The 15891-nt window shown below is 38.1% G+C and overlaps 1 protein-coding gene across 1 annotated transcript in view; it reads left to right on the top strand.

The window, feature by feature from the left end:
- The window catches only part of GPAT3 (glycerol-3-phosphate acyltransferase 3), a 32084-nt gene that overhangs the window by 4003 nt on the left and 12190 nt on the right, over positions 1 to 15891 (top strand). Inside the window, exons 2-4 of the mRNA XM_039350838.1 lie at positions 5635 to 5701; positions 10337 to 10607; positions 15209 to 15283. Of these exons, the coding sequence (XP_039206772.1) occupies positions 5635 to 5701; positions 10337 to 10607; positions 15209 to 15283 (413 nt within the window). The remainder of the gene's footprint in view (positions 1 to 5634; positions 5702 to 10336; positions 10608 to 15208; positions 15284 to 15891) is intronic.

Genomic DNA, 15891 nt, shown 5'->3' with positions numbered 1-15891 from the left:
TTTCCATTGTGGTGTAGAATATAGGCAAATGTGAAACGATCATAACTGCACCTCCTTCACTAAGGGGAAATAACCAGATGGTCATTGGACCATGTGGCTGGTCAGGTACTCGCTACAGGATGTGTGTCAGTTGTCCCTCAGTGCCACCACCTGCTCCTGCTGCCGCTATCCATCCACATCTTCTGGTCAGTTAGAAATCAGAGATGCTGACACAAACTTGTAATTTTTATATAAATAAATATATTTAACATCTACATTTACAGTAAACAAGATAGTCAGGCACATCACTACATCATGAGGTAAATCATCAAGTAAAACTTAGAACAGCATACAGAATGCACAGAAGAAAAAGGCGGGAAAAAAGGGAAACTCCCCCTCCACACCCACAGCAACCAATCACAGTGCAGATTGCCTCACGCAGGAGCTGGCAGTCTCCAACCAATCAACTACAGCTGTGTGTTCTGGCTCATTGTACAACCCCACTGTTCCAGCTACTACAATTTAAATATCTTTAACAGCTATCCTATTCGCATATTGAAATGGGATTGTTTCTTAAATTATTTTATGGGATTTTGATATCTGTTTTTTTTTTTTAACATATGCTGACTTTTCTGGATCCCGGAGATGGGCTTGGGGAATTTTAAGAAACTCTATGCTATATGTTCCTTTTTGTCCCCTGCCACAGTGTGCCACTAAGTCAATTTCCAGTGAAATAGGTCACGGAACTGTGTACACTATTACTTTTAGTCTTGTTTCATAACACTAGAAAATTGTCCTGCTTTCTCATGCTCCTCTAGCTGAAGAATACTTGTGTAAGCTTTCCAGCCAGACTTCTCTCCTTCTGTGGTGGTGACACCCAAATTTTTGTATCCTGGATAGTATGAGTCAAATGGAATGCAGGCATAGAAACTGGTATAGGTTGATGTCTGTGTAGTAGCAACTTCTTTGTTTTTGGAATATCTTTTGTTGAAGAGCTTAATAACATAAAAGGATAATGCACACTGAAATCAGAAAGAGAAAAAGTAGGAAGGAAAAAATAGAGAGTGGAAAAATAAAAAATAGAAAAAATGTTTGAAGAAAATACCATTGTCTTTGCAACAAGTGCAGGCAAATTTAATAATTCTACACACCCTACAAATTACTGTATATACATAATGTACTTCCTCCCATAAATACAAGCACCCATTCACAAATCCAGAAATTATTACTGTTTCTGTCCAAGTATCAGCAAAAAGTTTGTAGAGAGTTTCCACAATTTTATAGAAGTATTTCTTATTTTAACCCTGATCGAACAAGTCAATTTTATATTCCTCTTTTTCATTCTGATAGTCTTGATGTTAAATCATCCAGTTGCGGTTGTAGAATTGAATCTCCATTTAGATTTCCAGGAAGTCCTTGACTTACAACCATTCTTTTAGTGATTGCTCGAAGTTACAATGGCACTGAGAAAAATGACTTGTAACTGTTTTCATATTTACAATTATTGCAGCATCCCCATGGTCACATGATCAAAATTTCAGCGCTTGGCAACTGGTTCATATTTATCATCATTGCACAGTCCTGGGGGTCATGTGATCATCTTTTGCGATTTTCCAACAAGCAAAGTTAACGGGGAAGTCAAATTCACTTAACAGCTGTGTTAGTAACTTAACAACTGCAGTTGTTCACTTAACAACAGTCACAAAAAAGATAGTAAAATGGGGTAACTTAACAACTGTCTTGTTTAACAACAGAAATTTTGGAGTCAATTGTGGTCGTAAGTCGAGGACTACCTGTAATTTATCACATGTCAAAGATTTCTTTAAGGTTTTAGAAACCACCTTTTGTAAATCCAATTATGTCAGTTTTGTCCAGGCCATTTTCCATCCCTTGGATTATTATCATTTGCATTTTCACTTTGATTGTCATCTCTGTCTTACACTCCACAATTTCTTTATTTTCCAATGTTTTTACATCAGTTGGAATTTGTTTCTTATTTTCATCAAATCAGTCTACAAATTGTTCTGTCTTATTTTATTATTGCATCTTCCATATTTTTGCTGGTCTATTGGGAGGGCTAATTTTTTTTTAATCCTTTTTTTTATAGGATTTCTAAAGTTTTATAGGATTTCTAAAGTTGAGAAGCAACTTTCTGATGTACGTTCTTGTAGTTCATTAAACTTGTTTTCCTGCTTAGGCATAAAGTAATTTTCGAAATGTAAACACAGCTCATCTGGGTTGTTCCCTGTTAGGTATAAAATAACAGAACGCCCCATCTTAGCAAACAATGGCAATTATGCTAATGGAATAGAATGATGAACTGCAGTCATTTCCTATTTTGAAACATTTCCAATAGTAGTTTTTCATTAACAATTTAATTGACAGTTTTAGAAAGAAAAAACATATTACAATACAGGTAATCCTTGACTTATGACCACAAGTTGGACCAGAATTACTATTGCTAAGTGAGTCATTTGTTAAGTGCCACAGTTTTTAAGTGAACCAGTGCAATTGTTAAGTGAACCAGGTGGTATCCAAGTGCTCCCATTGACTTGGCTTGCTGGAAGCTCACTGGGAAGGTCACAGTGGTAATCAGGTGACCCAGGGATGCTGCAATCATCGTAAATATGTATCGATTGCTGAGCACCAACTATTGATTACATGAGAGTGGATCATGTGACAATGGTAAGTGCAAAAATCTGTCAAAAATCACTTTTTTTCCATGCTTTTTTACCTTCAAAGTGTTCCTAAATGACTGGCTGTAATTATTAGATTTAAATAAGCAGCAGCAATGTGTCCTTTTAATGGAATAAGAGAGGAAAGAATCAGCACCAAAAATTGAGCTTGGATGTTTTACAGAAATAAAAATGTATTATAATCATTTTGAGAAAGAAAATTGAGCTAATATTGCAGCAAAAAATCCCAGATTTTAAACTAGAAGAATGTACAGTATGACAGGCAAGTGTGACTAACTAAGAATAAACCTCATTTGTTTAAATTTTTATTATTATGGTGCAAACAGTTGTTAAAGGAAGCAGTTGCTAAACAAGACTACCTGTATAGCTTCATGATATGGGAATTATAGGTAGTCCTTGACTTATAACAGTTCACTTAGTGATGGTTTGAAGTTACAATGGCATTGGGAAAAATGACTTATGACCGTTTTTCACACTTACTACATTGTAGCATCCCCATAGTCACGTGATCAAAATTCAGATACTTAGCAACTGACTCATATTTATGATGGTTACAGTGTTAAGGGGGTCATGTGATCGCATTTTGTAACCTTCTGACAAGCAAAGTCAATGGATGTTCACTTAACCATAGCAAGAAAATTTGTAAAGTGGGACAAACTTCACTTAACAACTGTCTCGCTTAGCAACAGAAATTTTCAGCTCAATTGTGGTTGTAAGTTGAGAACTACCTGAAGTCTTTTTGTTCCTCCTTCCTGCCTCTTTTCATTTGACTTAACGATGTACTTGCTAAAGTACTGGAGATGGCATGCATGTTATTTGTAATATTATATGAGCCTAAAAAAGGAACCGTTTTCATGTTGACTTTGGATTCTTTAATTTATTGAACAATTCTGGCTTTCTGTGTAATATATGTTCCTGTGCCTTGCTTTGTTCTTAAGCTGAATTTTTAATTTTATAATTATGGAAAAGGAGATTTCAGTTTTACTTCATTTTTTATTTATGCGGGAAGCTGTTTCAGAAGGCCGTTGGCCGGAATAATGTTCTAGAACAGTGTTTCTCAATTTGGCAACTTTAGAATTTGTAAATATTATGTCCCAGAATTTCAGAGCCAGGTTGACAAATGTTGATCTAGCAGAAAGTCTGGAATAAGACATTCCTTTAAGCCAGACATGTCAAACACAAGGCCCAGGGGCTGGATGCGGCCCGCAAAGTGGTTTCATGTGGCCTGTGAAGCCATCCTGGAAACAGTGAGGGAACGGCCCCCGCTGCCTTGGCCCTGGCCCAGGCCGGCCGGGAGCCAATGTACAATTTTGTGGTGGCCATCTATGCTGAAACGCATTCAGTCTTAGCTCCACAAGGCCGTCTACAAACAGCGAGGAACCAGCCCCTGCTGCATCGGCCCTGTCCCCTGGGTGCCTGCTGGGGAAGTGTCACCCTTTGTGAGGAATGAAGAAATGGACCATGCCTTGGCGCTTGCCCCGGTCCCACCCCCTTCTGCCAGAGACCCTCAAATCTGTCCCACTCCTGCCCAGGCCCCCACAGGCACCCTTGACGCGAACAATGTAGAGCTGGCCATGCCCACCCAGTAGGCTACACCCACTCCATCCACGCCCACCCAGTAGGCCACACCCACCCTGGGCCCCCTGCCCCCCCCCCCGAGGGCAACCGCAATGCTGATGCAGCCCTCAATGAAATTGAGTTTGACACCCCTGCTTTAAGTCAAAAAAAGGAGTTGCTTGAGTCTGGTTTTGTGTGTAATGTGAACCAATCATAGCATGGATTTTTTTCCTATGCTACCCAGGTATGTTAGGTTTCAACTTTTAGAGCTACTATGCTGTGTGGAAGTTTTGGGATTTGTAGTTTTCAGTACAATACATGACACTAAGTCATATTAGCTCTAATGTGCTATTTGGTTTAACTATGTTTAAAGCTTTAGTTGATGAGGTATGCAAATCCAGCCATGTTTTCTGGCATTATTGCAATGCATGAATACCTGCCTAGTAGTCACGCTTTTAACTAAGATGACTGTGGGCTTGAATTCATGGTGAAATCTTGGCTACTCTCATTCTGTTGGGGTTCTGTAAAGCCTTGAAGATCTGATTGGTTTTCCAGGCCTTAGGTAAGACAGTTGGAGCTGCTTGGGTGTGTTTGTTTTTCTATCCATTCGTTTAGTGATCATTCAAAGCTACAAGAGCACTGAAAAAAGTGAACATTATGACTATTTTTCACACCTATAACTTATGACATTAAATTTTTTTAAAGGAAAGAGCTTTAAATGAGAATCCGTGGCAGTATTATCATTCAATGAAAGGATCCTGATTCAGCCCCTGGCTTCTGAAGTCTTGTTTAATGAGATAGCAAATGATATGAATAATTTACCAGTTGATCCACTGACAACTAATCAGTGCAGATATTGTTGTGCAGCTTGACTTGGGCTAAAAAGAATAAGAGAATGAACATGATTACTCACAACTGTGGCAGAATTCACTTTAACAACTGTCTCGCTTAGCAACAGAAGTGTTGGGCTTAATTGTGATTGTAACTTGAGGGCTACCCATATTTTTAAATAGAAGTATTTTAAAAATGAAAATGGCTGCAACCTTCAGGGCAGATGATTAGCCCCCCAAACTATCTAAGCCAGTGGTTCTCAACCATTCTAATGCCGCGACCCCATAATACAGTTCCCCATGTTGTGGTGACCCCCAACCACTTATACATCACCGGGTGCCAGGGGCGTGGCCAAAGAAAAGGGGGAAAAAATGGCGGACAGCCTTGTTTGGTGACCCCCGTGAAATGGTCGTTCGACCCCAAATGGGGTCCCGACCCACAGGTTGAGAACCACTGTTCTAAGCCAATTAAAAAAAATAGGAGAGAGAGTAAGTGAAAGAAAAAAAATGCAGGGTGAACATAGACTTCTTTAAAAGCTGGTCTCATCTGATTTCTCCCTTTTTCTAAATAGTGGGCCACCCTGCGAATTCAGAAGGGAATCCGAAGAGAACAGAAACAAATATCCTATACTTCAAGTGGTAAGTTGCTTGATTACAGTTGTAAATTATAGATAATGGTATAATAATAAGAATCTGAAGGAATAGTCCTGAATGTCAGTTTAACATATTTTTTTGTAGTTCAGAGAAATAAAGACTAGGGAAAATGCTTTAGAGTGGTGTTTCTCAACTTTAGCCACCGGAAGATGTGTGAACTTCAACTCCCAGAATTCTTCCAGTGCCCAAGGTTGAGAAACACTGCTTTATTTTGTACTGCTGAATATTCTGTAATGGGGACTCCAGTGCTATATATTGTCCACCTTCAGTTCTATCAAACTACAAAAGATTTAATCTCTTTAATCTGCAAAATATTTAATTGCTCTCCTGGCCACAATTGCCAATGGGACTTAGCATCTGAATGACTTTTTAACAATATATGACTTTTACCTACTCCCAATTAACCAAATCTGGTGATCTAGAAGAATTTTTTTCTCTTGTATAGATGTCTAACAGATTCTTGTATGGACCGTTATTTCCTAGATGTGAACAGATGGTAAAAAAAAAATAATAGAAAGGTTGGCTCAATCTGATAATGAACTTCCTATCAGTTGGATCCAAAGTTTTCCAATTTTACAGTTATAACATTCACACTGTGCACACCACAACTAATTCTGGTCCAATATAGAACTTGCCTTATGATCTGAATAAGGATGCTATCAATAAGGCTTCCCATCAAAATAGGTAACTCATCTTTGTTAATATAGTGGTGGATAGAATTTTTTTAGCAAAATTGGGCAAACTTAGATTCATTCACTTTACTTGGTCAGCAAAATCATTTTTCTTGGTTTTGGATTAACTGATCTCATACGACTGTTGTAGGAATAAGAGAAGCGGAATGCATTGTTATAAGTCGTTGAAATGGTGAGTGAAATTAGGAGGAACACAGATTAATATATATATACTTCTTCAAATTTTTATTAGTTTATCAAAATATAAAATATAAAGAAAAATGAAAAAATAGGAAAACGTAGGGGAGGAAAAAGAGAAGAGGAAGAAGTGAAGGTAAAAGCAGAGAAAGAAAGGAAAGCATTGACTTTGTACTCTTTTTAGGGCAGTAGAATAAGATAACATTACAGTCTCAACGTTTTTTACTTTTATATAGTAGCCATTTCTGTAACAACAAATCTATTTAATCAGCAAAATCCAGTCAAAGTTTTGTTTTTTTTCCTACCTCAAGCACAAGTCCAGAAGCAGTTTCCAATTAGGAACAAAGTTAGTTGTATTCTTTTCTTTAAAGCACTCAATTTAGTTATCTCAGCTCATTCCATCAGCTTTTGCAGCCAATTGTATATTGTGCAAATTAAAGCATCTTTTAATTTTTAATTACATTTTAAATTTTAAAATAATTTTTTAAATTTTTTTTAAATTGAAGCATCTTTTTGTGTGTAAAGCATTCTTGTCAGCATATATAAGTTCAAAGTTCCACATTTTTAAAAGTCTTTGCCCATTAAGGCTAAAATAAAAACTTCTGGTTTTATCTTTATGCTTAAGAATCTTCTGTATTAATATGTGAATCCTACTTCAGTATTTCTTTGTTAATATACAGTATATTTACTATTTATCACTTTGTCCCTATATATAATTGCCTAACGTGGCTTCTTTTTATCAAGATGTTGAAATAAGGGTTTATCTGTCTGCCTAGCACTTTAGATATGTCATGTGACTAAGAAGTAGGCCATAGTTGAAATTGGGAAAGTAATTATGGTGTTCTAGGACCAGTCTTGGAATTGGAGATGTTGCTTGAAACAGAATGAAAACTCAATTCATGCAAGTCAAGAAACATCATTTCCAGCCTTGCTAGCTTAGTGCAGGAGACAAAAAGCTAGCACACCTCTGGCAGTGAAAAAGCAGTACAGGTACTCCTTGATTTACAGCAGTTCCTTTAGTGACCATTTGAAGTTACAACAGCTTTCACACTTAACAACCATGGCAGCATCCTCACAGTTATGTGATTAAGATTCGGACTCTTGGCAACAGACTCATATTTATGATGGTTGCATGTCCCGGAATCATGTGTCTTATAACCATTTTTCACCCTCATGATCATTGCACATAATCAAAATCCAGCACTTGGCAACTGACTTGTATTTATGATGGTTGTGGTGTTCCAGGGTCCTGTGGGATATCTTCTCACAAGCAAAGTCAATGGGGAAGCCGGATTCACTTAACTAACTTAACAACTGCGGTGATTCACTTAAAAAGTGTGGCAAGAAAGATTTTAAATGGGGCAAACTTCACTTAACAACTGTCTTACTTAGCAATGGAAATTTTGAGCTCGGTTGTAGTCGTAAGTCAAAGACTATCTGGGACCACTTCAGGACAGCCAATCTAGGTGCTGAGAAGGTTATCCGTACGATCAGCCATTAGTTTACACATCTTTTTGGTGGCATTTTTCTTTTTTATCTCCCTCCCACAGACCTAAACATAGGCAATGAGTATAGTAGTTGATACTTTCGTGGTATCTTTGTCTACAACTTGTCCCATTTCTCATTGTGAATTGTGTGATCTCTGGGCTAGTGACTCATCCTACATCATTGACACTCATCTCCTTTAGCATATTATCGCAAGAACCTGGTTTACATAATTTATCAGTGTTGAGTTAACTCAAACCAGATGTCAGAGGCTTCCCATATCAGTAGCAACTCTTCTTTGAGGCCACCCCAACAGCATCTTCTATGTAGTCACTGGGATTTGTCTTCTATTAGAGTACAGGCAGTCCTTGACTTACCACAGTTCATTTAGTGACCATTCAAAGTTACAACATCACTGAGAAAAGTGACATATGACCATTTTTCATACTTATGACTATTGCAGTATCCACATAGTCACGTGATCAAAATTCAGACAACTGGCAACTGATTCACATTTGTGATGATTGCAGTGTCCTGGGATCATGTGATCACCTTTTGTGACTTTCTGACAAGCAAAGTCTATGAGTAAACCAGATTCACGTAACAACTGTGTGGCTAACTTAATTGCAATGGTTCATTTAACAACTGTGTCAAGAAAAGTTGTAAAACGGGGCAAAACTCACTTAACAAATGTCTCACTTAGCAACAGAAATTTTGGGCTCAATTGTGGTCAAAGGTCGAGGATTCCCTGTGTTGCTCTGTGCAGACAAAACTCCACAGATCTTCCTGGTAGAGAAAGACAGAGTAATAACATTAAAGGAAAACTTCATCTGTTAAATTTCCAGTAAGGAAAAATACAAAAATTATAGTGCAATTAAAGCAAGTATATTGGCATTTTAGAACAAGCAGCTGAACAATAATTTTAAAATGCCATTTTAGCTACTTGATTGACTTGTTCTAAAAGAAAAAAATTTCTTCTTTTTAAAATAGGATTATGCAGGCTCTTGCTTTAAAAGAAAAGTGTATAATACTTTATTAATGTGACTTTTGGGGTATTCATTCTGTCTTCCCTAACACAAACAGCATAAAAATCCAAATGGCTCAATTTCCACTTGAATTTGAGAAGAATTGAAGGGCTGGCTGGGGAATTCTGGGAGCTGAAGTCCACATCTCCCAAAGCTGCTAAGATTGAGAAACATTGCTCTAATGCAGTGGTGGGGAATGATGGCCTCTTAATGGCTTGTGGGCTTCAACTCCCAGAATTACTGAGCCAGCAAAGGATTTTTGTAAATGCTATGTACTAATTCCTATTCAGATGTTCCAAAATATAATAATGGATGGGAGGCAGAGATATATGTCCTAATCCAGTGTTTCTCAACCTTGACAATTTTAAGGCATGTGGACTTCAACTCCCAGAATTCTACAGCCAGCATTGCTTAAAATTGTCCACATGCCTTAAAATTGTCAAGGTTGAGAAACACTGTCCTAATCCTTTTGAGATTGAAGTACAAAAACTGTAACCATATTCATTCTCCATATAGTCGGGGGAACTATATGTGGATAAAGGATAAGCTGATTTACTGGAACCAGTTTCTCCTCCACTTTCATTGTTTCTAAATGTTGGAAAAGGTCTCAGTACGGATAGTCCTCGACTTACAACCATTTGCTTAGTGAGCATTCAGGGTTACAATGGCACTGAAAAAAAGTGACTTATGACTGTTTTTACACTTATGATGGTTGGAGCATCCCCATGGTAGTAGTACTAAAGTTGGAAGGGACCTTGGAGGTCATCTAGTCCAACCCCCTGCTCAGGCAGGAAACTCTACACCATTTTGGACAAATGGCTGTCCAGTCTCTTCTGGTCATGATCAAAATTCAGACAGTTGGCAACTGGCATGTACCTATGACAGTTGCAGTGTCCGAGGGTCGTGTGGTCACCTTTTGCCCCCTTCTGACAAGCAAAGTGGATGGGGAAGTCAGATTCACTTAACAATTGTGTTACTAATTTAACTGCAGTGATTCACTTAACAATTGTGGCGAGAAAGGTCATAAAAAGGGACAATACTCATTGGACAACTGTCTTGCTTAGCAGCAGAAATTTTGGGCTCAATTGTGGTCATAAGTCGAGGACTACCTGCATTAATGAAAGTGACACCAGTTCTTCCCTGGACATGCATTATGAATTGTTGTTGTTACTGACCTGCTTTTGTCTAGCTTTACTTCCTCACTCAGCTGTATTCTCCTTCTCTTTTCCCTTATACTGAAGTTATCATACAGAGAGAGCAAACCACCATGGAGAAGGAGATTGCTGGCATGGGCTGCAGAGACTTTGAGCTCTCAGATGTGTTTTATTTTTCTAAGAAGGGCTTTGAAGCCATTGTAGAAGATGAGGTCACCCAAAGATTCACCTCAGAGGAGCTGGTTTCCTGGAACCTCCTCACCAGGACTAACGTTAACTTCCAATACATCAGTTTGCGACTGACGATCATGTGGGTTATCGGAGTCTTTGTGCGTTACTGTTTCTTGCTTCCTCTTCGGTAAGTTGAGTTGTTGATGCCATTGTGGAAATCGTTTTAGATAAATTGGACTGTTGGTCCATCCGGGTCTGCAGGAGGAGGCAGGGGAAGGGCAAGCATTCGGGCCTTATTGTGTCATCATGCAAATGACATGAATTGAGATACAGTGGATGCAAATTGCACTATTACAGGTGGTCCTCAATTTAAGACTGTTCACTTAACAACAGTTTCAATTAACAACAGCCTAAAACAAGTCAGTTATGCTCTAAATTTGAACATACTACCATAGTATAGCCTCCACTGTCACTTGATCACAATTTGGGTGCTTGGCGACTGTATTGCATTTACAACCAGTTGCATCATCCCACAGTCATGGTGATCATATTTTGTGACATTTTTTGCCAGTTTCCAGCAAAAAAACCCACAAAAACAACCATTGGTTAAACTAGATATGCATTTGTAACTGCATGACTTGACTTCAGACTTTTATCAGATTAGATCTGGTCACGTGATGACTTATGACCACAGTGACGTACAATGAAAATTCTGTTCTCATTTGTGGTTGCAGGTTGGGAACTTACCTGTATATTCATTTGTGTGATGATGTTATGATATATGTGACATCTTTGTGGCTTTTTATGGATGTCCAAATGTTAGTCTCCTTTTAAGGTGGCATTCTTCACCTGGTCTATCCACAGATATCCACAGTTTCATAGACAATATGCCAGAGATCTTTTGCACACAAAACATATGTTCTATTTCAAAACTTGCCAAAACGTATGACCCCAGGAACCAAATGTTGTAGGGTTTGTGATGCTCTGGATGTAGCCCACAAACTATTTTCTGATTTGGCACATTTAATGTAGGACCACCCCCAAAATGACTGAAACATCATGGTCTGATATAAAAGAGAATGTCCCACATTCCCTTAGACAGTTGCATTTTATACATGTAGTCCTTGACTTACAACAGTTCACTTAGTGACCATTTGAAGTTACAACAGCATGGAAAAAAGTGACTTATGACCATTTTTTGCATTTAGCAACCACTGCAGCATTCCCACGGTCAAGTGATCAAAATTCAGACACTTGGCAACAGACTGGTGTTTATTGTAGTTGCAGTGTCCCAGGATCTTGTAACCACCATTTGCGACGTTCTGACCAGAAAAGTCAATGGGGAAGCCAAATTCACTTAACAACTGTATTACTACTTTAACAGCTGCGGTGATTCACTTAACAACTGTAGCCTAAGAAAAGTCATAAAATGTTGCTTAGCAAGATAAATTTGGGGCTCAATTGTCATTGAAAGTCGAGGACTACCTGTACATTTCTACCAGGAATGGTTTAGGACAGGGGTAGGCAACCTTGGCTCTTTTATGACTCGTGGACTTCAACTCCCAGAATTCCTGAGCCAGCCATGCTGAGGGGAAAGGGAGAGTTTCCAAGCTGAGCCATGCTGGCTCAGGAATTCTGGGAGTTGAAGTCCATGAGTCGTAAAAGAGCCAAGGTTGCCTACCCTTTAGTACAAGGATCTCCAAACCTGGCAACTTTAAGACTTGTGGACTTCAACTCCCATGTCTGGCTGAGGAATCTGGGACTTGAAGTCCACAAGTTGCGAAGCGTGGAGACTTCTAGTTTAGTACAATATGATCCTTGACATTGCTTTTCTTATCATAGATCCATATATTTATGTGATCCAGATGGGTGGAATTTGTTTTTTTTTCTCTAAGCTTGTTTGACTCCAAATGGGTAAAAGAATACTGATATTAGCCAATATGAATGTATGTCAGAAATCAGCCATCTTTTTTGGGTGGGGCAGGGAGTATTGTAACCCACACTTCCATGTTTCTAATATTTGCAGTTCCATGAACTGATCAAATACAATTTTTAAATCCATCAAAGGCAGTTTCTATATCATATCTTGTTGAAGTGATCTATCAGGACAAGGACTTTTTTTTTTTTTTTTTACTGTTGCTGTTTAAATTGGCATGCTGCCAAATCTGAAAGACTCATGGTAGCTTACAACAATATAAAAGCACAGTTAAAATGTCCCTGTTAAATATTTCATTGCTTAGTTACCACACTGGCAACATCAGTGTGAGTAAATATTGGGTTTGCTACATATTTATATACAATAGCATGCTGTTATCCAGTACTGAATACAGGTAATCCTTGACTTATGACCACAATTGAGCCCAAATTTTATGTTGCTAAGTGAGACATTGGTTAAGTGAGTTTTGTCCCATTTTATGATTTTTCTTGCCACAGTTGTCAGGTGAATTACTGCAGTTGTTAAATTAGTAACATGGTTGCTAAGTGAATTTGGCTTCCCTATTGACTTTGCTTGTAAGAAGGTCGCAAGAGATGATCACAAGACCTCAGGATCCTGCAACCATCATAAATGTGAGTCACTTGCCAAATGTCTGAATTTTGATCATGTGACCATGGGGATGCTGCAACAGTCATAAGTGTGAAAAATGGTCATAAGTATGTTTTTTAGTAATGATGTAACTTTGAATGTTCACTAAATTAACTGTTTTAAGTTGAGGACTATATTTTCTAGCATTTCATGCTCATTTCATTCTTCTTCCTTTATAGATCATCCTTTGCTAATTTATCCAGCTTATTATTATTGTTATTTATTAAATTCCTAGGCAATCCATCTCCTCTACAAGGTGACACATTCAAAGAACATACCTTGAATGCCTTTAGAGAACTAGTTAAAACTTCTGCTGATGTGTTTATGCCAGGGCTAACACTTTGACAGATATGCCACGCCTCAGTGCAAATATACATTGTCACAGTTATTAGTATTTGCTTCAACATTTTGCCATTTGGGGAGCTGGCTTTCTCTGTATTTGCAAAATGCAAACATTGTGGTTATAATATAAAAGTTCAGATTGCATAATTCTCATTGAGAATCATGAGAAAGCATCTATGTTAATGGTTTCTAATTTTTATAAAGACTTGTCAGATTGAAAAGGGTGCTTATATAATAAGCTGGCTTTCTCCAAATGGGGCAGAATAAGCTTAAAGTACAAAAACAATCATTCATTTAGATCACTGATTGTCAGCGATTTTGGCCTGAAGACCCTTTACATCAGAGGGGGTCCAATCTTGGCAACTTTAAGACCTGTGGACTTCAACTCCTAGAATTCCTGGCTGGAGTTCTGGAAGTGGAATTCAACAAGTCTTAAAGTTGTCGAGGTTGGACACCCCTGCTTTACATTCTTAAGAGTAACTGAGGACCCCAAAAGGCTTTGATTTATCTGCATGATATCCATTGATATTTTCTGTATTAGAAATTAAAGCTGAGAAATTTTAAAAGTATTTATTTGATTTCGCAGACTGCTTGATAGGCTTTGGGGTACCCCTGGAGTCCCTAGACCCCACTTTGAAACTCAGTGATTTAGATGATTATTCTTAATTTTAGGGTTTTCTGAATTAAAAAAAAAAAACCCTTTTGAGTGTATCCCTTTGACTGGCTAAGCAGCCTCTAATTCTGCAAGCAGATCAAAGCAGGCTAAGTTGTATCCAAAATAAAAAGTCATTAAAAATAGGATGGTAATGAGCCTAATTAAAATTAAAGAATGTAAAAAAAATGTTTTGTAGGTGTTGGCTAATTAGGCATTGTCCTAATTTCCACTGGGTGCTTTTAATTGCTTGCTGGGCTTTTGGAATAATTTCTCTGAATAATTGCACTGAATCCTCGCATTCATAGAAAGAAAAGAGGTAGCTTGATGTAGTGGTTAAGGCAGTGTTTCTCAACCTTGACAATTTTAAGGCATGTGGACTTCAACTCCCAGAATTCCACAGCCAGCATCGCTAGCTGTGGAATTCTGGGAGTTGAAGTCCATATGCCTTAAAATTGTCAAGGTTGAGAAACACTGGATTAAGGCATCAGGCTAGAAATAGGGAGACAGTGGGTTTTAGGTCTGCCTTATGCATAAAGCCATCTGGTTGACCTTGAGCCATTCACTCCCCTCACCCTGAGAAGAACACAACAGCAAATCATTTCTGAAAAACATTGCCAAGACTGGCTCAAAGATACCAAAAGAAGAAAAAAAAGGAAAATAAATGAAAGACAAACCATATACGTCAGGCAGGTCAAACTCACAATGTCACATGACGTCGAGTGATGTATCGGAACTTTTTTCTCATTGCCGGCAATGGGGTGGGCACAGTTTCGATGTGACGCATCCGGCTGAGGGCCGGCAGTTGGACATGCCTGATCTACATCCACGAAGCTTCATTTTAAATGTTCTTTACCAATCTCCTTGATGAAGTAGTTCAACTATACCTGAATAGAGGACTACCAAAAACCCTGATGTAACTTATCTCTGTTCCATCTGGGGAAAAAACCCTCAGTGATGTAGTAAACCTATTAATATAATAAATTTATATATTATCAGGGCTTTTTTTGTCATAGAACGCCCAGAACGGAATTCTGACACTTTTTTTTTTTTTTTTTACAAAAAAAGCACTGCATATTATTATGTTATATATAATAAAAAGGAGATCAGGAGATTGCTTTTAAAAAAAGTTAACTGGAGAGGGACACCAGAACAGAAAACGCACTGATCTCATTTGGACTTTCCATTTTCTTTTTTGTTTTTTTTTCAGAATTACCTTGGCAGCCATTGGGATAATGTCTATGATTGTGGGGACTACCTTGGTAGGAAAGCTGCCAAATGGACAGTAAGTGGATCTGCTTTTTTTTCCCATAAAATAAACAGCACTCCTGGAATATAAATCGCAAAACCAAGTCCTCGACTTACAACCAGATTTTGTGATGCTAAGCAAGAAGGTTGTTAAGTGAGTTGCTCCTGATTTTACAGGCGCTTTTTTTTTGCTAGTATTGGTAAGCAAATCACTGCAATTGTTAAGTGAATCTCATGGTCCCTAAGCAAATTTTTATGTTAAGCAAAATTTTACGTCGCTCATTGACTTGTGAAAAGCATGCTGGGAAGGTTGCAAATGGAAATCAATGACCTCAGGATACTGCAATCATTATAAATACATGCCTATTGGCAAGCACCCAAATTCTTGATTACATGACCATGGGAATTCTGCAACAGTCTGTGTTTTAGTGCCATTGTAACTTTGAACAGTCACTGAACGAATGGTTGTAAGTTGAGATTATCTGTAATGGCAACCTTATGACCATGTTGTTTAGTGATGGAATTTCTAATCCAAATTACTCTTGTTAAGGAGGATTACCTTTATCATTTGATTTCATTTCTTTCATTGTTGGCTGTCTGGAGAATTCTGGGAGTTTAAGTCCACAGGTCTTAAAGTTGCCAAGT

Source organism: Crotalus tigris, unplaced genomic scaffold, assembly GCF_016545835.1.
Source record: "Crotalus tigris isolate CLP2741 ecotype Arizona unplaced genomic scaffold, ASM1654583v1 scf7180000018362.2422785, whole genome shotgun sequence".
NCBI lineage: Eukaryota > Metazoa > Chordata > Lepidosauria > Squamata > Viperidae > Crotalus > Crotalus tigris.
Note: the sequence above shows the minus strand (reverse complement) of the source record. Positions and strands in the feature narration are given on the sequence as shown.